Source organism: Dermacentor variabilis, unplaced genomic scaffold (assembly GCF_050947875.1).
Source record: "Dermacentor variabilis isolate Ectoservices unplaced genomic scaffold, ASM5094787v1 scaffold_13, whole genome shotgun sequence".
Lineage (NCBI taxonomy): Eukaryota > Metazoa > Arthropoda > Arachnida > Ixodida > Ixodidae > Dermacentor > Dermacentor variabilis.
In genome coordinates, this window is record NW_027460291.1 from 41,459,786 (window position 1) to 41,481,775 (window position 21,990).

At 46.7% G+C, this 21,990-nt stretch overlaps 1 protein-coding gene across 2 annotated transcripts in view; it reads right to left on the reverse strand.

Moving 5' to 3' along the window:
• Positions 1-3,844: 3,844 nt before the first annotated feature.
• Positions 3,845-21,990, reverse strand: part of LOC142566749 (cytochrome P450 4V2-like) — a 152,862-nt gene continuing 134,716 nt past the window's right edge. Inside the window, exons 10-11 of one of the 2 annotated variants that reach the window (XM_075677629.1) lie at positions 18,856-19,035; positions 3,845-8,628 (exon numbers count right to left, since the gene is read on the reverse strand). In XM_075677629.1, coding sequence (XP_075533744.1) covers positions 8,459-8,628; positions 18,856-19,035 — 350 coding nt within the window. In that variant the 3' untranslated portion in view covers positions 3,845-8,458. Of the gene's footprint in view, positions 8,629-18,855; positions 19,036-21,990 lie in introns of those variants that run through there. The other variant, XM_075677630.1, reaches the window with a different exon arrangement.

Here is a 21,990-nt window from a genome sequence, read left to right on the forward strand (position 1 = left end):
TCTCAAAACTTTTGGTTGTTGCAGAGCTTCCAAAACCTAAGAGACTCAAAGAACTCCGTGCCGTCATCGGTCTCTGTTCTTACTTCAGATGATTTGTTCGCAGTTTCTCTTCGCTAGTACCACCTGTGACACAACTCCTAAAGTGCGCCAATGATCTATCCTCCTGGTGTCCAGCCTGCGACGCAGCGTTCGTGACCGAACGCCGTCTCCTCGCGTCTCCGTCTTTACTGCGACACTAAGACCCCACCGCTCCAATTGAAGTGCATACCGATGTCAGCAGTGTTGGCCTTGGTGCTGTCCTTGCTCAGTGCAAACCTGGCTACTCAGAGTACGACGTTGCTTACGCCAGTCGTGCACTGATCAAAGCGGTAAGAAACTATAGCTTCAAAGAAAAAGAATGCTTGGCCATCGTTTGAGCACTCGTAAAGTTTTGTCCTTACTTGTATGGCCGCTTTATACAGTTACCATTTTTAAAAGACCCGTCTAGGCGCCTTGCCCGCTGCGCGCTTTGCATTCAAAACGGTACACGTAGTCTACCGCTCAGACCACAAGCACACTGACGCAGACGCTCTGTGACGCTTGCGACGCTCTCCGCTGCCAGCCGACACTGCCTCGCTCTCCAGCACTGAGGCGGCCTCGTTGGTCGACATCGACACCTTCGCATCAAGGCAGCACAATGCACCCTGGATGGCCCCTCTTTTGGATCTCTTTCCCGGCTCACCTGCGTTTCCCATCTCCCGTTCCCTGCGTCGCCAAGCTGCCCATTTCGCCGTTCGGGATGATCGTTCCTGCTCAACTGTTGAATAAACCGCTTTACAGCGGCATAATTTACACAACAGGTCAGAGGAAGAACTGATAGTTAGACGCACGGATACACTTGCATGAATTAACCTGCCTTGACCATATGTTACACCAGTTAGAGATAGCATTAATAACGTCTTGCAGCATGTTTGTATCAGCATTGTCAGAACTTTCCCGAAAGATAACGCTGTCATTTGCAATAAGGTAAATGTTCGAATTGATTCCGCTAGGTAAATCACTAGCATAAATATAAATAAGAAAAGGGCCTGAAACGAATCCTTGGGGAACACCAGATTCAACAGAGCTAAATGGTGAAAAGTGGTTATTTGACGCAATGAACTGTGACTGATTAAGAAGAAAGCGTTCAAGCCATGCAAACAGGCTAGGTTTAAGATTCAAATTACCGAGCTTAAACAGAAGCATTTGATGACAGATCTCACAGAATGGTTTTGAAAAGTCGAACAGTCAGCGCAAAGTTTTTGTCAAGAATATAATGAGGGCTGTTGGTGAAAGAAATAATTTGGGTTTCGTAGGAGAAACTTTTTCAGGTGCTTGCTCTGCTCGTTCGAAGAATAACTTATCGTCTAAATTCTTCACTAATTGTGCTAACAAAATATGCTCAGGTACCTTACAAGTGGGGCGGCGGTCGAGAAGCAAACTTTTGCTGCCGGACTTGTGAAGTGGAATCACCTTCCCGATTTTTCAGTCTAAAGAAACTGATGGGCGTCCAAAGATTGCTGGAATATTTTGAAAGTATTAAAGAAAGATAAACAACAGTGCTTTTCAAAAACTTTTACGTTAACTAAGTCAGCTTCATGGCAGGGCTCGATGACATGCTTAGACATTTATTCACATTTTCTATCCCAAGTGGGGCAATTGTTATCACGTGGTAGTGACGGTGAAGAACGCAGTAGCAAAACTGTGAATGGCGAAACTAAATCTTTATTGGGCGAACCTGTGCCCAGAAAATCAGGCTACTCTCAAAACATAACGATAGCGGTGAACACAGTCGGCAATCGTGGAAAATATGATCCGCTGGTCAAGCGCGTCTGCTTTTATACATGAGTCATCGAAGATTCGAGATTAATCGCTTGTGTCCGCGTGTCATCCAGAAAATTCTACACAATTCGCGTCACATATTTAATCAGATTACACAAGCTTCGGTGCCAACGGAGAGCAGACAGAACCATCGATAACATTCGAGAAACTTCCGATACATGCGGGCGCGCCCCGTGATTTGCGATAACATAAGTTAGGTAGTGAAAAGTGGTCACCCGAACAGGATAAACATGTACACGTGTCATTATAATAAAATCCACAGCTGCTTCATTGACACACTAAAAAATTGAAAGCAGAGGGTCAGGGCCTACAACAAAGTTATTGCAAACTACAGAGTTCAGGACGCGGGGACACACACAGTCGGGTATCGCTGATCTAAGTAAATCAGTTAACGCGACTGAACGACCTTTGCATAGATTAATAAGGTGCCAAAGCATTTTTCAATCATTTATCAGCATTGCGGGTAATGTGCGCTCTTCAAATGCATTTTTGACAAACTTTTTAGCTTCTATATATGTGTTGTTTCCGTAATTATAAACATCCCACTTGGAAACAGAAGCACTAACCCGCCGTGGTTGCTTAGTGACTATGGTGTTTAGCAGCTGAGCACGAGGTCGCGGGATCGAATCCCGGCCGCGGCGGCCGCATTTCGATGGTGGTGAAACGCGAAAGAACACGTGTACCTAGATTTAGGTGCACGTTAAAGAACCCCAGGTGGTCGAAATTTCTGGAGCCCTCCACTACGGCATGCCTCATGAAGTGGTTTTGGCATGTAAAACCCCATAATCTAATTTTTTTTTGAAACCGAAGCACTGTTCTTCGCATGTGGGTACAGGCACTTGCTTCGGGTGGAAATCATTTTTAGGTAGGAATTGAACCAGGCGCCTTAATGCGCGATAATACGGGCGACGGAATAAACTCATCTGGAGCTTATGTATTTCATTTTGAAACATGATCCAGTTGTTGTTGTCAACCGTGCGATCGTCAAATGGTTTGTTAACGCTTATACAGGAATGGATGAAAGGAAATTGCAACGAAGATTACTAGCTTTTCTCTTCAAACCGAGCTAGCGATCGGATAGTAGAAATTAGGATGTCTATTCATAGTAATCGCTATTCTAGTCACTTGCGTGATGCAGGCTTTCGCGCGGAGGTTCTTCGAATGTTTCAAATAGGCAGTTTTTTGCCACGTGGCGGGGTCGTGAAAGCATTGAAAGTGTTCTGCACCAGCAGGGGCATGAAACGAGGGATACGATTCGTCTAGAGGCGTTTGCAGGCAAGTGTTTGCACGTTTGAAAGCTACACAGCAGTATACGTTTCATGAGACAGCCTGGACACAAAAATGCCTTTCGGTCATCAACTGATACGCCTTCGTTCTCTTCAGTGTGAGAGCAGCCATCCTTTCTGTGTTTTTTTAAGCTTTCCGAAGAGAACGGTGCATCCACAGCGCACTCGTTTCTAGCTCGGCATGGAGCAAGTGAAGCAGACAGAATATGGCTTATAGCTAACGCGTGCCAGGTCTGGCGACGCGTGCCCACGCTGGTGCTCCCGGCGAAGCGAGTTCTTGAGCCTGTGTTCTCCAGACACTCGTATTTCTCCAATAGACGTGCCCCTTGGTTAACGCTCCAAGGCGTCAAGAAACAGCAGGGAAGCGAGGGATGCTCAACCACTGCATGCTGCGGTCAATTCTCCGAAAATGGAAAGCTGCGAGGTGGTCGGCACTGCCCCGTCGCTACGCGATCGTTGTTAGGCCTATATAAAAGGTCAGCACACTCGCTTGTTGCACATGAATCGGACGGCAGCAAAAAGCAGCAGCGTCACCACTTAGTGGCCCCAGGCGACACACTTTGTGTGCACATGTTTGCTCTGCCGCATCGAAGGAAACGCTGTTCTCCTTCAATTGAAACAACTAGAGCAGAGACTGATGCGTCGTCACTCAGTGACATTGACAATAATAACTAAAACAACAAGAATAATAATCGTAATAAGAACAATAATCAGACGTTTATTATAGCACAGGAAACAGCCATGAAAAGTTTGTGCTGTTGAACGTAGAAACTAATATCCAAAAGACAACGTCTAGGAAGGGCAAATTTTGTGGACAAACCAGCTTGAGGCACAGAAAAAAAAAACGGGATAAAAAATAATTGAGGAGGCAGGCGTGGAAGCAAGTTAATCATACAGCGTAATTTCGTACAGTTGTACAGAACAAACAAAAGCAACTCTGAAGTATGTCAAATATTTGGAGGACGCTTAAACTTCGCCTTTAAAGAGCCCCTCACCAGGTCCGGCCATTTCTAGCTGAGAAGCGCAGAGCTTGCAATGCGCGCTAACGATAGTCTTGCTAAATATTCGCTACGCTCCCCGGAAAGATCTGAAATTTCAAACGGAATGCCGTTTGCGCGTCCCCTCGTGGCCGCCGTGCTCCAAGCCGGAGGGTGACGTACACGTGCTAGTGCGCTTAGGTACACATGCGCGGGCTGTGACGTCGCTCGTAGTGACACGTGACCTCAAGAATTATTCATTGCAACATCTGTTATTTCTGTAATCTGTTGCTTGAATAGAATTAAAGTTTAGAGAAATAATAAAACACACAAACCAAATGTCTGTGTGTTTTTGTTTTATTTCGCACCGCGGTGAAAGAGATGTACTTCCGTTTCATCTGCTTGTTCCCACGTCGTGAGGTCGTGGGCACAGACACCGAAAGTATGTCATTTTCTAGCTTGGTTCTATCGCGCGATCATGCTCTGTGATCCGCTTGTGTCTGCCTCAGTGTTTATGTAGCACTTATATATACCACTAGTCAGCGGTCCTCGTCCCCAGCGCCCAGAATCGTGCGCTGCGCAAAACGAGACAACCGCAAGAGCTCGCACGCAACGCCGCCAGCGGAAGTGCGCCGCGCCGCAAGAAAAGCGAAGAGAAAGAAAGTGAAGGCGGGGCCCGTGACGTATGCGGCACGCGTTTCTCGAACTCCGGTGTGGGAGAATGCAGGGAGGGAATTTCTCTTCCGGAGGCTAGACGGGGCAAGTAGAGAGAGTCTCGCTTCGTGTTGGTGCTCGCCTCCTGAAATCATGGGTTCTCCGCTATTTAAAAAAAACCGATTTGAATAATGCTTGCTTCAGAACGCTCCCTAGAGGACACGCAACAACTTCCAGTGGATAACCGAAGTTTGCTATGTGGCCTGGTGAGGGGCCCTTTAAGAGGAATCTAGCTCGGGTGCTCCTATCGAAATACATGTAAAAGGAGAATTCGTTTTTCTCCGCAACCACTGCACCAAATCTGACGAGGTTTCTTGCATGTAAAAAAAAAAGCTAAGATGTAGTGACCGCTGGTTTCGAATTTTTTATTTGGGTCGTCAATTTTTGTGAAGAAATGGCAAAAATTGAAAATTTTCAGTAAACAAAACAATCAAGTTTACAACTCTGCAACTCAGCAATGAAAAACTATATCAGAACTATGTGAATTGCAACAAATAGTACATCTAATATGCAAAAAATTGATCTATTACACATAAATCTGAAAAATTTAGCAATATGGAAATACAGCTTTTTCAGAACTCTTGCACAGAACGTAACAATTTTTAAGGAATAACACAAATAACGTAACACAAATAACGAATTTGTCCGCTTTGAATGATCTAATGGTTTCCGTTTAGAGAACCGTGATATCTATGCTTGATGCAGAGCTATTAATTTGTAAACTACGTGCTTCTAGTTTTTCGAACTTTTGAATTTTTGAAAATTCTTTTCACAAAATACAGGTCGTAAATGAAATTCCGCTTCCAACAGTCACTATAATTTAGCTTTCTCTCGCAAATCCAAGAAATTTCATTACAGTCGGTCCAGGGTTTATCTCAGAAAAGCGCTTTCGCGTTTTACGTGTATTTGAATAGGCCTCGTCGGAGTTGCGCCCGAGCGAAAGTTCCCTCTTAAGATTGGAACGCGATAGCAAAGATCCCTGACTGCTTCTCACGCTTCCCGGCAGCTGCATGTTATGAAACCGTGATGTTTTCCTGGAAACGCTAACGGCGAACGCTATGCAAGACAGACTTGAAACGGCAGCTCGAAAAGGTGCTTGTGTTTGAGTTTCCGCGTAATTATGTTTAAGTTACAAACCGACGCTATCATGTCTGTAGCTTCTGTGGAAGTCGTACTTTACGAATTTTCCGACGAATTTTACTTTGAGAAATTCAATTATCGCAGTAACGCCGGTGCGCCATGCTGAGTGCCTGCGCGCATTATTTTTCTCAAACGGACATCGCCGCCGACCCCAGCACCAGATTTTTTGGGACACGGGGCCCTTAACGCTATCGCATAAATATTAGCCAGAATACGTATTCCATGTTTTACAACTCAAGCCATAGGACCATTAGTGCCATACACTCGTACACTTGCACGGAACAAAAGAAGCGAGCTCTGAAATATATATAATATGAGGCGAAATACGTATTCCGTATTTCTAAAAGTGAAGCCGCAGCACAATGATTATTGGTGCGCAAAATTATACATCACCAACAAGTTTTGGGGAGTCTGAGCCAACAATGAGCCTCCTTTAAGAGGACCAAAACATCTGGCTTTACAAGTACAAGTTGGAATAAATTTTAAATGTTTAAACTATAGTCGCCACGGTGTCACAGATGCTGCTTTGAAAATCGATATAAAATTTACACGCACTCAGTCAGGTCACAATTATATTTACACATTCTGTCTCAAACTATCCAGTCATATTCTAGTAGCGGAAGGCAAACAATATTATGCAACTATTCAGTATTAGCTGGTTTGTTACACTACACGGGAAGATGGAAGAAAGAGAGCTCTGTCTCCATGGACAGGAGAGTGCGTATCACTGGACAGGTCATTTCTCGCACCTTATACTGGAATTCATGCATCTGCGGCAAATACAACGTCCTCTTCAGGATGCTTTTGTTCAAAGCAGAAATTCTCCGCGTTCGATGATTGCGCACATATATTTGGCAATAAAGCTCCAAGAAACATGAAGGTAGTTTCACAAAGTTATACTTCTCTAACCTCTGCGACTTAAACTGTGCCCTGTAAAATGTTATTAGTGATTTGCCGTTTTCGAGAAAATATGACCTACGTTACGTTGCATATTCTACCGTGTAACGAGCCTTATGTAATGCTAAACAAGTAACTGCTGATGGCTGAAACGTTGAGAAGCGACAAAAATCAAGTGAGTTACATGACACAAAGACCACAGAAAGCGCTGACTAATTATGGAAATCCAACAAGTAAGCAAAACAACATTGACTAAGGCCCGTATTCAGAAACAGAACTTAAGCAGGGCGTCAATAAGTGCGGTAAAGTACAAGTGTTAGGAAAGTTTTAGGCGAGTACTTCAAAAACGACACTTAAGTATCACTTTCGAAAGTAACACTTTTCGAGTCAAGTATGTCGTCTGGTGTCGAGGATACGTAAGTATTTTACGTGTGCGTGAGGTTCAATCACAAAAAAAATAATTTTTGCAGCAGAGTAATGTGGATATAACTGTTGCAGAGCTTGGTCGCGCATCCGTCTGAGTAAAATACAAAGAACGGTTTTGTTTTAGCGCTTTACTCAAACTCGTCTGGCCACAAGTTCACGTTGGCTCTCGCAGCCACAGTGGTTCTGTGTGTCGCCGTCCCGACTTTTTTTGGTTTTGTTGTTGAAACTTGCGGTGTTCTTGCGCAGAGTGTGTGTGTGTTGCGTGTTTTAAACCCGCGCGGACGATGGAAAAAAGTAAAACAAACTTTTCCGAAGAAACAAACTTTTCCGCCGTGCTCCTTGAGTTCGTTTCGCGCCATCGCAGCCTTTCGACAGTGAAAAACCTCCGCGTCATCTCCTCCGGGACTTCTGATGGGTACATGAGTGCAGTCAATGCGTCCGCTCACACAAGGAAACCGTGCGATGGTGTAGAACTCCGCCATTGCGGATGTCAAATCATTAGCATTTGGCAACTTCACGAGCTGCGGGAACAAAGTCTCGGCAATCATTCTTGACATTCGTGCAATGATTCGAGACACAGTTTCTTGCGAAACATTAACGAGGTTCCCGGTGACAACTTGAAATGTTCCAGCGCCGTAGAATCGCAGCGCGATTAGAAGCTGGAGCAGCGGCGGCACGGGGTGACCGCGTTCGTTGTCTTTGGGGACCAGTGGCAGCATTTCCAACAGCCGTAGCACCGCTTGCTTGGAAAAGTGGTACCGCCACGAGAATTCCGCGTCGTTGTATACTTCCATGGGATTCTGTCGATCCTTAAGCCGTGGCCGTAATGGCGACACGTATCAGTGTGCCTCATCCTCCGTAATATTGCGCACACGTCCGGCGAAATCGGCAAAGTCGTCGAGGCTGCCGTAGCAGGCGGCCACCTTGCTTGCTAGGCCACAGTAGCGAAAGTCGCACTTAAGGTTGCCACTGACCGCACTTTACTTTCCGGCACTCAAGTGTCTATTAAAGTTTACTTTAAGTACAAGATTTGTCTATGAAAGGCGTTAAGCATCGACCGGCTACTTAAGTCATAAGTTAAGAGTAAGTTCTGTTTGTGAATACGGGCCTAAGTCCACTGGATTCTAGTGGGAAGAGAATTCGAATAGCTGGTGTGGTTTACACATGATTTTGTCGTGGCGTAAAAACGATCCTCAACCCATTCTCAGGTCGCAGTACCAGTTCGCATTTCATTATCAGTTGGTCGCGATGATCCACCGCTTTCAAATAGAAGCGTCGAAGAACTGTGGCGACGATTATCTTCAGTTCCATGGATGCGTATCTTTGTCCTGTAATAGAGATGCAGCAATTAATTAAAAATTAGCTGTAAAAAAGCAGTTGACACAAGAGCGCAATAATATTTTCATGGCGTTGTAGCAGCAGAAACCAGATATATTTCATGCGGCATTTATGTTTGTGCCGTAGCTACCGTAAGTGTGTTGTCAGATGTTCATATCTACGAAGTAAAAGAAGCAAGGATAATAACTTCTGGTTACATTTGCGTAATTTGAATGGGTTTTGTAATGTCATAAGCCAAACCACCGATTGTTTGTGCGCGAAATAAGCATTCTGCGTTTTATTGCGATAGCAATTATGTGGACTCTCCAAGCGCATTTTCGACGTCGCCATCTACGTGAGGTTCCATACGGAGTCCAAGGGTGGCAACACTGTCGCCGCGCGCCCTACGCTGTATGTGCGAGTGAAGGCGTGCAAGGGGAGCCGACGACTGCGGGTCAATCTCGCCCGCGCGGCAGAGACGAAAACAGGCAGCAAGCGCGCTGTCTCCAGGGTTGCCAGATGGTCCCAACAAAATATAGCCAAATGGCCTAAAAATGTAGCCCAAAAATAGCAAGACCCACATTTCTTTAGAGCCGAAAGTAGCCAAAAACATAGCCAAAACGTTTGATGATATTCTGCAGGTGTCTTATAGATGGTGCAGATGGTGTCGAAATCTCACCTAGTATTTTTCCGGCTCTAGAATTACTGCCGCCGCATGCAACCAGCACAAAACCGGCCCCAAGATCAGCGTAAGGAATTCTATAGTGGAGACCTGCCACTCAGACGTGGATTTAGACACCACTTATTGCTACAGTGAACCAAAGAATTTCTTTTCCGATTCACTCACGACGTTATTGTTATTTACTGAGCCACGTTCTGAGTTAAGTTTAGTTCACGCCTTACCTTAACCGAGGCAATTTTCTATCAGAGTCGGGAAAAATATTTCCAAATCTAACCTCGAAGATAAGGCTCGGCTGGTCACGATCTAGTGCCCGAGAGGCGACCACCGCTCGAGGTATTAAAATAGGCTTGATTTATAAGCTTGATTTATAAAATAAAAATGTTATTTCTCTCTCGCTCTCTCTCTTTCTCTCTCAATTTACTCGAAAGCAGATAGACGCTTAGTTAGCAAATGCTGCCGCTTGGAGGCACACTGGACTATGGAGAAAACTTGAAACCTTCTCGCACTTTCCTCTTGCGAAGAAGCGGCAGCTGTGACTTCAGTTCGCCTTTAAGTGGGAACAAACAGAACGACCGTCTGGCCCATAACAAAAGAGGTGAATTAAAGTTGATAGCTTTAACTAGCTAGATAGCTGCATTACGGCGTTGGTAATAATCCAGGTGGCATTAGTGTCGAAAATAGTTGAAGTGCGCAATATTTAGAGAGGGATTCGCTGGCAAGATTAGTGCAATATGAAAACGTGTACTTAAGTTTCTTTGAACGAAGGAACGAATGCGTGTGTTGTCTAATATTCTAGGCGGGGCTGTGTACCTTACTTTAAGTGCGATTTTTAAAAAAATAGGGAAATGCACTTCCACTAGGGGACCCAAAATCTATTTTATAGGTCGTGTACGGCTGTCATGAAGCTGAGCACAGCGTAAACCCATTTGTCTAACAAATTCAAGCACTGTAGATCAGAATGGAAAGTTAGTAGAGCACTATATATACCTTTGCGAACTGGCAAGGATGCTTTGCCCAACCACCAGTGCGATGTGGGGCAAAAATAATAAACTATGGACGTAACAGTACCACAAACACTTATTATGCATATCGAACGTAGCTTTGTTTTGTTTTTTTTGCAGCACAGCTGGAAAATACGCGAGAGCAAAGTAGAATGTAAGAAATTGTAAGACAAACAGAGAACTATCCCAAAGGCTATAAAGAACGTGCATATATAAATTTAGCCATAATAGTAATTACTCATACGCACATATTGTAAAGGGGAAAATTGTCGCAGGAGTACGGTGTGAAAATCGACAAGCTATCTTTCTGACCTTGACAAGGCAATCTCTCACCGACCTTTGGTGAGCAATTTTCTTGCCGTCTTCACTGTGGACAAACATCCTTTTCATATATTTACAGAGCTTATTACTGTAATAATGTGCAACGTTCAGAAAGTACCATTCACCTAAGCTGCTTTCACGTAATACAAAGCTGCTTCACTAAATAAAGAACTAAAAAAATATTGCATATGGTCTCAGTTGGTACTTGTCACACAGGGGGCTTTACGCAAATGGATTAATTATACGATCTAGCCCCATTTTTATTAACTCCCACTGCCACTTGGACCATATAGAACTGCAGAGGTGAAACGCGACAGAAAATGTTCATCTGGATAAAAATCTTTGCAGCAGTTCCCACTCTTTTTAGGTCCAGACTTAACGCAGTGTCTCATTCGACATGTGGTTTACCAGATCATTCTTTGTCAGTGAAACCTGGCTAAACAACACGCTTTCGACGGCTGCGTTCAAAAGAGGCAGTGCTGGTAGGGCAAGTTTGGCAAGCTCAGACAGCAGGGGGAACTTTCTATTTCCGGTACTGCTTTTTGCATTCCTGATCCTAGCCCACAACTTGGTGATGCTTGGTGATACTAGAGCAGAATATTTTGTTTTGATCGACAGTCAAGACTACTGCGCTTCGCTGAGCATGTACAGTGCCCGTCACGCTTCTGTAGAGCGCGCGAACGGCGGCCGCCAGGGCGCTCCGCAGCCAGCCAGCGAGAACTCCTTGAAAGAAAAAAAAAACTAAGGTAGCGCCAACTGCACCCCTTCGCCTCTGCCTCCCAGGAGCCACAGCAGCGCCAGAAGGAAACTGCGGACGCCAGGGCCACGAGTACGCGAGTACGGCCGGGCTCGACTGGCGCGCGCTCGCTAGCGCGGGAGCTGCGTCTTCGGCGTTCTTTTTTAGGGGCTTTATGTCGTGTATCTAAACACAGTGCGAGCACTTCTCTAAAGTGACTAGGGTCTTTTAGCGGTGCTACGGAAAGTACGGTATACGGTACGGTAAGTGCGTAATACCGTGTCGGTTGAGGACTGCGCATGCGCGAGCTTTACCGTACGGAATGACTTTCCGTACGGCATACTAGACGGTAAGGAGTCGGCAAGGCTCGGCTGGCACCGTGTGGCACCGCGCAGCACCAAGAGAAAACAATGAGAAGCTGATGTCGGCCACAGAGTCCATGCCGTGCATGGCCACGTCACGCGTGCTTTTTTTACCATGATAATACCAAGGCAAGAAGTTACCTTAAATTACCTTCTGCGGAGCGACGAAGTGGCAACAAGTAAACAGTGACATAAAAAAAACCAGGTAGGTGGCACCATCTAGTGATGAAGAGTTTACTTAGAGGGGACGTAGAGTTTTTATTGCACTAACTAACTATATTCTACTTATCTGCTGATGTGAAGTGTCAGCAGTGGTGCAGTTTACAAGAAACAAACCTTTTTTTATGTATTGATCAGATAAGAACACCTATGTAACAAAAAGTTTCACGTGTTGCAGGACGAAGTGTCACAAGATGTAGCTACCGGTCTTGTGACTGGTGTCTACGTTTGCCGTAGCCGGGAACTTCTGTATAATGCGTCTATGGACAAGCTAAAGCTTTCTAGTATTCGTCAAAATGAATATTTCGCGCTCAGCGCATAGTTATTGTATTCTGCAAAGCCCCAATGTTAGCCGCTATCATCATTATCACATTACCGTACGCCTCGAGCGGCACAAGCAGCTAAAACGTCTTCGGTCATCGCGGTAAGTTAGTACGGAACGGTAATACCGTACCGTATACCGCACTTACCGTACCGTAATACGGCACTGCTAAAAGTCTCTACTGTCTGAATACCGCATATTCTTACACTTTCCGACACGCCAGACAGACACGACAGAGCTAACTTTTAGCATCTGCTTTTTTTCCGCGATTGAAGACAATTCTTAAATGGGGAGTCCCGAACCTAATTACATAATTTTCCCACTTGTGCCCTAAAAAAAGGAGCAACGCTCACAGCACAAACATAGCGGCGCGCGCTGTCGTCCGTTGTCGCCATCTGGAGGGAAATTCTGCAAATGTGCACCCAGTGGACATGTCCACTTCGTCTGCTGCTAAAGTGCTGATTGGCTGGGGGCGCCTGTCTCCTTCTGACGTATACTGTAGCCCTGCCAAGCAGAACTTCAGCGGCAGACGAAATGAACATGTCCACTAGAAGAACAGTTGCCGAATACCCCCGCCCGCCCCCCTCCCCTGATCTGCAGGTTAAGGCGTGGGTTAACCAGCATTCGCTTCATGCGCGCATTCTGACTCGATCACACTCTCTTCCTGTAAAATATGCGACAGTATTCTGGAAATTTCGTAGACGTGCAGGCGCGTCTTGTGCCAAACAATAACATTGTAACAGTGGTTAGCCGCTGAAGAAAGGTCACTGAAAAAAGTAAAAAGAATTCCAGTAAAGGAACCTTAAATATTACCTCAAATGAGGTTGAAGGGGCCCCCACGCCTGCTCTGGGGAATCGACATACCAAAAATTGGAGAGCTGAACACTGTTCCGATTACTGGTATGCAATAAAACGATATTTCGCGTGCCAATGTAGCCGTGCTGCTTTTTGAGTGCTTCAACTATAGGCGCCATGTCAGAGCCCATATTTATCGTCACTGTACGTATGTCAGTATTGTCCCAATATCTATGTATTTTCTTCTTTAGGTCTTAATATTAGACATTCAAATATTCCGCAAAGCACTCGTCACAATACTTCAGTACTTTTCCTTCTAACGCGCTGCTCCATCAGACACAAAAGTACTGAAAAAAATATTCAATGCCTTCCCTAAGGCAGCTATTTTTATTCATGACAACGCCAGGAAACCAAGCCTAATGCCGCCAACGCTCACAAATCTAATGGCGAGCACGTACACGGTTCTCGCTCACGTTGTCTCATGTACCGTAGCGCTCAGGTGCTTCTTCAAAAAATTTGATTGTGGGGTTTTACGTCCCAAACCACGATCTGATTATCAGGCACGCCATAGTGGGCGACTCCTGATTAGTTTTTGCCACTTCGGTAGTCCTTCAACGTTTACCTAGATCTAAGTACTCGGGCGTTTTGGCATTTCGCCTCCATCTAAACGAGGCCGCCGCGGTCGGGATTTGATCCCACGACCTCGTACTCAGCAGCGCAATACCAAAACCACTAAGCAACCACGGTGGGTAGGAGGTACTGCTTGTATAATGCAGGAAGATCGGTTGTAAAGGCAGAAGTGCATGGTTGCATGGTCACCTGCGTGTAAGCTCACGAGCTCAACTTCCGCCAAGTTAACCTGTCCAAGCTATCACACTTGCTCTATAAGGAGCGTACAGCACTATCAAGATGCCGCCTTTTTGTAACTGCACCAAATAAATATATTAAGCCCATATAAATCTTGGTAACATCACTCGAGTGTTCAATTGGTAACCTCCATATACGGAGAAAGTTGAGTTGTTTGCGTAATAAACGAAGCTACGGTAATTAACTTTTCAATAATTGATTGAGTTTGGTGCCAGTCCTCGAGATTATCTAGCTGAGCGAAGGAATTTTTATTAAACATGCGTCTGTAAGAGCCACGCGAACAAACACTTTGCAAATAAATCCTTTGAAAGCACAACTGATGCAAAAAAAAGAGAACATCTGCAACGTCGACCTGACCACGCCAAGCCTTTTTTTGATATCGTCATCAAAGACTCCGTGAGCATGTACCTTGCATTCAGTCCACTTTCGATTTTTATTCACGTTGTTGTTTTGAATGCAAGCACTTTTAAGCTTTAATGTCGATATAGCATCGGATGCGTGTACGGCCAAAAGCTTGCTTGGTCGCAGAACCAATACACGACGCAATGATGGTGCAGATTTAGCCCATCGCTGGCATCAAGGCAATGCGCTGCCACCGAGGGAAGGAAGATAACTAAGGTTAACAGCTACGCAGTGTCAATGGTCACTGTGCCATTGTGAAGAAATCTAAGGCCGCGATCTGGACGCTTCAGGTGTTCTTTTTAAAGCGAAACTGTCTAAGGCTAGGATACGGGATTTTCTGGCGTCCGTTTGGAAAAACTCACCTTAAAAAATTGGGAATGAAAGTGCCAACAACAAAAGCAAACGCATATCGCCGCTAGCGTCGGATCTCGGTTTAACGGCCGCCTGAGTCTAAAACGGCGCTCCGTCGCAGCTCTCTCTCCGTGAATGTATGACTTCGTGCGCGACGTAGTGTGTGCCTTATAAGGCGACCAAGGTCAATTTTTGTACCATTTCGCTCCACCGTTGCTATGGGAAGCCCACGCGCGATCTGTACGCCTGAACAACAGCGTATCTACGAGGGGCGATAGGAAGAGCAGCGGCGGGAGAGCGATCATCGACGCCGCGTCAACCTAAGAAGGGCGTGCCCGCGATGTGGTGGTACGTCACCGACGAGCAAGAGCCGACGACGCACATCACGACGTCGAGAATGCCGCAAAGAGACACCGACGACGCCGACGCCACGAGGGCACGGTGCCGGGATTCGACGGCGCCTGCGCGTGGTTGCAAAGAGACTTTCTCGATGGGAACTTCGTATAAACTGCCGAGTATGTGATTGCGCATGGTTCGATAACGAGCTATCGGAAATCAACGCCATACGGTCGAAACAGCGGCGGCAGTAGGCGGTGGATGTGCTCACGCGGTGCGTTACGTTGAGAACGTTACGTGTACAACGCCGATCGGATCAGCTTCGCTCATCATCCACCTTCACAGAGTGGAATGGCTCATTCTTTTTTTAGAGCGCAGCTCTTTGGCGTCCGTTCCTGGGTTTCGCGTCGTCGTCGGCGTTGTCGTCGGCCTCGTAACCAGCTCCGCCCCCCTTTCATCCCCCCAGCGCTAGCAGCGACCGACTGATACCGCTGGATGCCGCTGACGCCGCTAGAGAGTCAAGATAACGTGACTGCATAGAACACCGTCGCCGCCATGCAGAAAGAGGAGGAAAGGGTCCCCCCCCTGTTCTTGTGTGGCGGATAGGGTGCTCTTCAGTTGCCGACGCGCCGGTTATTTCACGTAGGCCCCGGCACGTCGACGAATACGTGACCACCTTCCCACGGCTAGACCTGGTTCTTAGCGCTGCGGAAGCGAGGGTATCATATTGTTTGTGTCGGCATCGGCGGCGTTGTCCCTGAAACCAACTCCGCAGCTGGGGTTGACTCACTATCGGCGTCAGCGGCATCAGTCAGTCGCTGCTATCTCTTCCCTCCTCCCTTTATCGTGTTGTCCGCTTGCTGCGCGCGCTTCTGCCCCCATCGTTTGCCGCTGGGTGTACACGCCGCCCCCCTCCCCCCTCTTCCTGCGAGTCTCCGGTTGTCAAAGCGCCGGCTCGAACTTAATTCCTTTCTTCGCTCCTCCTCCAATGCAACCCCTGTGCGGTGGCAATCAGAGAGCCAGATCGGTGGCGGCGGATCTGTATATGTGCACCGCCCGAGCCGAAATTGCCGCTGCCGTTCGCCCTGTGCGGTGGCAATCAGAGAGCCAGATCGGTGGCGGCGGATCTGTATATGTGCACCGCCCGAGCCGAAATTGCCGCTGCCGTTCGCCACTGCGAAATTATCTGCCAGTTCTTTCTGAGCCATGAGCGAGACGACCGATGGAAGTCCTCCGTCTGCTGCTGCTGCTGCTGCTAAACGAGCTGCCGGAGCAGAGGCCCAGCGCCGTCGCCGTCAGAATCCAGAGGTGCGTGCCGCCGAAGCAGAAGCTTACCGTCGCCGCCGTCGAGATGATCCAGGAGTACGGGAAATATAAAAAAAAATTCTGTGATAGCGCATACATGTGTTGCTCGATTTCTTTGCCTCAATCTATCGAAAAGGTGAAACAGCTTATTTGCTGCGCTCAAATTTCGCATTAGGAAGTAACGTAATCGTCGGTAATTTTTTTTCTTGCGGGGGTTTCGCTTTCAGAAAAAGATAATACTTTAACTACAGCTGCATTTGTTGTTGTCTCGTGGGTTTGAATATGGTTTGAAAAACTCTGCATACTATTTGTCTCCGAGAGTAGGTGTGAGGAAGGAAATGCACACAAACACACCCTCACACGCACAGATACCCATGCATGTACGCACATGCTCTCTCTCGCTCCCTCGCATGTATGCGCGCACTCTCTCCAACGCACACGCACCCTCTCGCTCCCTCGCACGCACGCACGCACACGCACACACACACACACAATACGCACGCACATATATCCATGCGTACAAAGCCACACAAACGTTTGTTCGCAGACTGAAACACGAACACACACGTTCGCATACGTACACATTCACACGCACCCACGTATGCATCGCAAGCACGCACGCATGCACTAACACGCGCGTACATGCACATGCACGCACAAATGCACGCATGCACAAGAGCCACAAATGCTTGCATACACATAGAGTCACTCGCGCGGATGCAAATGCGGAGGAGCACGCACACATACAAGCGCGTACACGTGCGTACAAGCATGCACACACACGCTCAAGACTTGCACACGCGTAATCACTCTCCCATCCCGTCCCGGCTGCCTCTCAAAAACCTGCGCGTGCAAACATACTGAATAACACACCCTCTAGCGTTCCAACGACCGCTGTAATAAAGCGCTTTACGGTTTGAATTTGGCACCTCTTCAAGCCAATGTCGCCTCTGCCAGGAGGGTGCAAAACAATTTCCTCCTGTCGTATGATTTCACCGCACATCTCTGACCTGCTTAACTGCTTTAACTGCTTCGACGCACCACCAATGTTCTGACTGAAGTAGTGAAATCTCTCCTTCGTCAGTGCAACGTTATACAACGCCGCACCACCGCCTATCACCCACAGACGAATGGCCTGACAGAACTGTGAAACCATACTCTCGGTGACATGCTGTCCATGTATGTCGTCTCGGATGATTGCAACTGGGAACTTGTTCTACCGTTCGTAACACCCGCCGTGGTTGCTCAGTGGCTATTGTGTTGGGCTGCTGAGCACGAGGTTCCGGGATCGAATCCCGGCCACGCCGGCCGCATTTCGATAGGGGCGAAATGCGAAAATACCCGTGTACTTAAATTTAGGTGCACGTTAAAGATCCCCAGGTGGTCTAAATTTCCGGAGTCCTGCACTACAGCGTGCCTCATAAAGTTGTTTGGGCACGTTAAACCCCATAATTTTTTTTTATCGTTCGTAACATACGCATGCGACACCGCCAAACAAGCCACAACCGGGTTCTCTCCGTTTATCCCTCTCTGCGGCCGTGAACCTTCCTGTACTATCGACGCAATTTTTCGATATCATCCAGATGCTTCGGATTACACTCCGGTTTCCAGCACCGCTAGGCGTGCCGAGGAATGTGAGCTGCTCGCCCGCTCGCTCTCTACCGCAAATCAATCTCCCGAGAAGCTTCAACGGGACGACGGCCGACCTGCTCCTACTTTCCCGGCTGAATCCCTCGTATGGCTCTGGATCCCACCTACGAGTCTTGGCCTCTCTTCCAAACAACTTCCAAAATATTATGGTCTTTATCGCGCCATTGCCCAAACCTCGCCCTTCCACTACATCATCGAGCCACTGACGCACCCAAGTGACCACCGACGCCGGGGACGTGAAATTGTTCGTGTAGACAGGCTCAAGCCTTATTGTGAGCCCATCGTTTCGTCATTTCCGTAGGTCGCCAGAACGCCTCCTTTTTCAGCACGGGGAGATTCTAAGGAAGAACAACGGCAGTAGAAAGTTCTCATGTCTCGCAGACAGAGAAAGATCAGCACACTAGAAAGCGCCGTCAACCTCCTGAGCCACGCGGCCAGCTCGCCCGTGTAGCTGAGCTATCGTTGCTGCCGCTGTGTTTCTGGCTATGGATCGACGATTCCAATAAACCTCGTCACGTACTTTAGTTATGAAATGATCTAGTTCATGAGTGGTTTCAATAGCATTGATCATCTCGGCGGCGTGATTTCGTTCGTCTCGCGGTTTCCCTAGGCGCGGTGGGCGACTGGCGAGATGGAGCATTGTTGAGGCCTTGAAACATTTTCAGCACTTTAGCAAAATGGTACAATTGAAGCCGAACCCGTTGCAAGCACGACGAAGCTGAGACAATCTTGGCCATTCTTATAGTAGTGTACAAACATCACAGTTCATCACAATGGCTGTGACGTGAGGAAGCTGAAATTTAGGCAGGAGGACGAAAACACAGAAACACCGATAAATCGAAGACATTGTGCTATCGCACCACCCCGAGCCCGAAAATCCGACACTTACCTATGCAGTTCCTAGGACCAGCTGAAAATGGTATATAGGCATATGGATGCCTATTAGCCGCGTTTTCTCGTAAAAATCTTTCCGGCTTGAAAGCTTCCGGATCGGGAAACACAATCGGATCTCTGTGCAGGGCGTATATTACGATGTCGATGTCACTGTTTTCGGGGACGGTATACTCGCCTGAAAAATACGCCAAAGAGTCAATGTTAAGTACTCTCTTACGTGGAAATACGGTTTGATATTGCAAATTTTTTTCATTTCAATTTCCTCAAAGAACATTGTTCTACTTCAAAATGAAGAAAATGAATAGCGCTGATGCCACTCGCACCAGCCTGAAAACGTTCCATTGGTGTACTAAAGTTTATATGAAAATTTGTAAGAAACCCAAAAACCGAGCGCAATGTCGAAATCAACATGACGCGAGACTCGTTTGGGTTTGCGAGGTAGCCTAAGTAGCGGATCACAAGAGCACAGCCTTGTCGACTGTCACAGTTAGCTGCTGGTGTCCGGAGACGACGGCAATGTGTGATGATTGTTCAATAAAGTTTGGACTAGGGCTAGTTGCTATATGACATCGTTTTGTTTAATGCGCTATACTCTTACACAAACGACAAGTGCCAGCGAATAATAAACAGTTGAAAGTTCCCGCACGTGTCAGTCTCTTTTATTTTGTCCTTTGTATAACAGTATATCCCCGTACAAGAAAGAATGTTGACGAGCGCTGTATGCGCACACAAACACACAGAAGGCCTCACAACATGTGTGTCACATCCATCCTGGGGGGATTGCACAGCAATGAGGACACACATAGTAGCGCTAACCCCGCAATACCCAAGTTTTCTCTTGGAGCACCCAGTGACACGTGTGCCTATTTATATTTTCTCGAGACGTTTTTCCACCATCTGTGGTACAATGGCTCAGCACAAGCGCGCCTTTTTATCTCTGAAGCTTTTTGAGTTTTATCACTGTTCGTTGTGTATGTTGTCGGTTTACCTAACGTGATCAGATAACATGCGCGACGCGAATAGTGTATTATATTCTAGAATGCACGCAAGAACCAGCAATTACGCTGGAATGTGCTCCGAGTCATGCTTACATACCTGACACGTTTGACCCGTGGACCGGATATTGACGATCAACGACAGTGCTCACCGCTTTCATTGTGCTTGGGTGTTGCTTGCTTTTTGAGCATAACTTCACCAAATAAGAAAATTAGTTTATTAACTAGCAATTGTGCCACTGCCTTGTTTCTAGGCGGAATTGAATGTGTCATAACTTAAGCTACATAAAGTGTTACAATAGAAAAAAGTGTGCCTCGCTCCCATCTGCTCTACGTCAAAATACCGGTCCCACCTATACTGTAGGCCTTTCAACATCGTAGGTGACCACCATGCCTTGTGCTGGCTGAGAAATGCGAAGCACCCTTCTGGCTGTTTCGCGCGGTGGAGCCTGAGACTCCAAGAATTCGAAATCTGCAGGCTTGGAGTGGCGCCTGACACTGACAGAAACGGCGGAAGCAAGTGGGTCTATACTAATCCAGGTACAACTAAATTAGGAAGACCCACTAAGCTTCAACAAGACACTCCCTCACCAGAACAGGAATTGGCCTCCCTGGTGCAGTATTCGGCCACTCCCTCCCAAATTACTCATTTAATCAACCAATGGCCCTCAGTCCCCAGCAGCTGAGGAGCACCTGACCATGGCGGCAGTCAGACCTGTAACGCAGCAGAGGGTGCTAAGAATCTCTGGACCCGGACAGGCCGCCAGTGGAAACTGACGCTGGAAACGTTTAACACTCGAACCCTCTCGAGTAAAGCTAGCCTAGCAGGACTGTTTGAGGAACTATCAGGCATTCTTTGGGATATCATTGGCCTTATTAAGGTTAGAAGAACTGGTGAGGCTTATAGAGTGTTGGCAAATGGACACATCCTCTGCTATAGAGGACAACCAGATCAAATGCAGTTAGGAGTGGGCATAGCGGGCAACAATGACGAATTAAGCAGCATTAATGAGATCGAGCGTAGCAGCAGTCGTAATCAAGCTGAATACGAGGTATAGGTTAAAGGTAGTACAAGCCTACGCTCCAACCTCCAGTCACGATGATGAAGAAATAGAACAGTTTTATGAAGATGTTGAATTAGCAATGCGAAAAATGCAAACTCACTATACTGTAGTCATGGGCGACTGCAATCCGAAAGTGGGGGGGGGGGAAGCAGGCTGGTTAACAAGTAATTGGCAACTACGGCATGGATTCTAGGAACACTGGAGCAGAGATGTTGGTAGAATCTGCGGAAAGGAATAAACTGCGAATAATAAACACCTTCCTCAGGAAGCATTGGAACAAAAAGTGGACCTGGAAAATCCCTAATGGTGAAGCAAGAATTGAAATCGATTTCATACTGTGCAGGATGTAGAAGCGATAGGTAGGGTAAAGTGCAGTGATTATAGGTTAGTGAGGGCTAGGATTCACCTAAATTTGATGAAAGAAAGAGTAAAATTGGTCAAGAAGAAACAGCCCAACCTAGACGCAATTAGGGCAAAAGCAGACAAATTCAGGTTGGCACTTGTAAACAAATATGCAGCCTTAGAAAAGAGAGATTAAGATGACATAAAGGCAATGAATGAAATCGTAACTAAGCTGGCTTCAGAAGTAGGGATTGAAGTGGGAGGTAAGGCACCAAGGCAAACGGTAGGTAAGCTCGAGAAGTAACAAATGACCTAATAAAGAAACGACAAAGAATGAAAGTGTCCAACTCAAGCAATCATATAGAATTCGAGGAACTATCAAAACTAATCAACCAGGAACAATAAGGGATATCCGAAATTATAACGTGAGAAAGACTGAGGACGCAGTAAAAAGTGGATGCAGCCTGAGATCAGTGAGGGGGAAACTTGGCATCGTACAAACCAAGATGCACGCACTGAAAGATAAACATCATAATATGACCAGCAATCTCGAAGATATATTAAAGGCGGCGGAAGAATTCTATTCTAACCTGTACAGTACCCAAAGCAGCCACGACACCTCCATTCGATGTAATAATGAACAGTTTACAGAGGATCCTCCTGTAACTAGCGATGAAGTTAGAAGGGCCTTGCAAGACATAAAACGGGGAAAAGCAGCAAGATGGACTA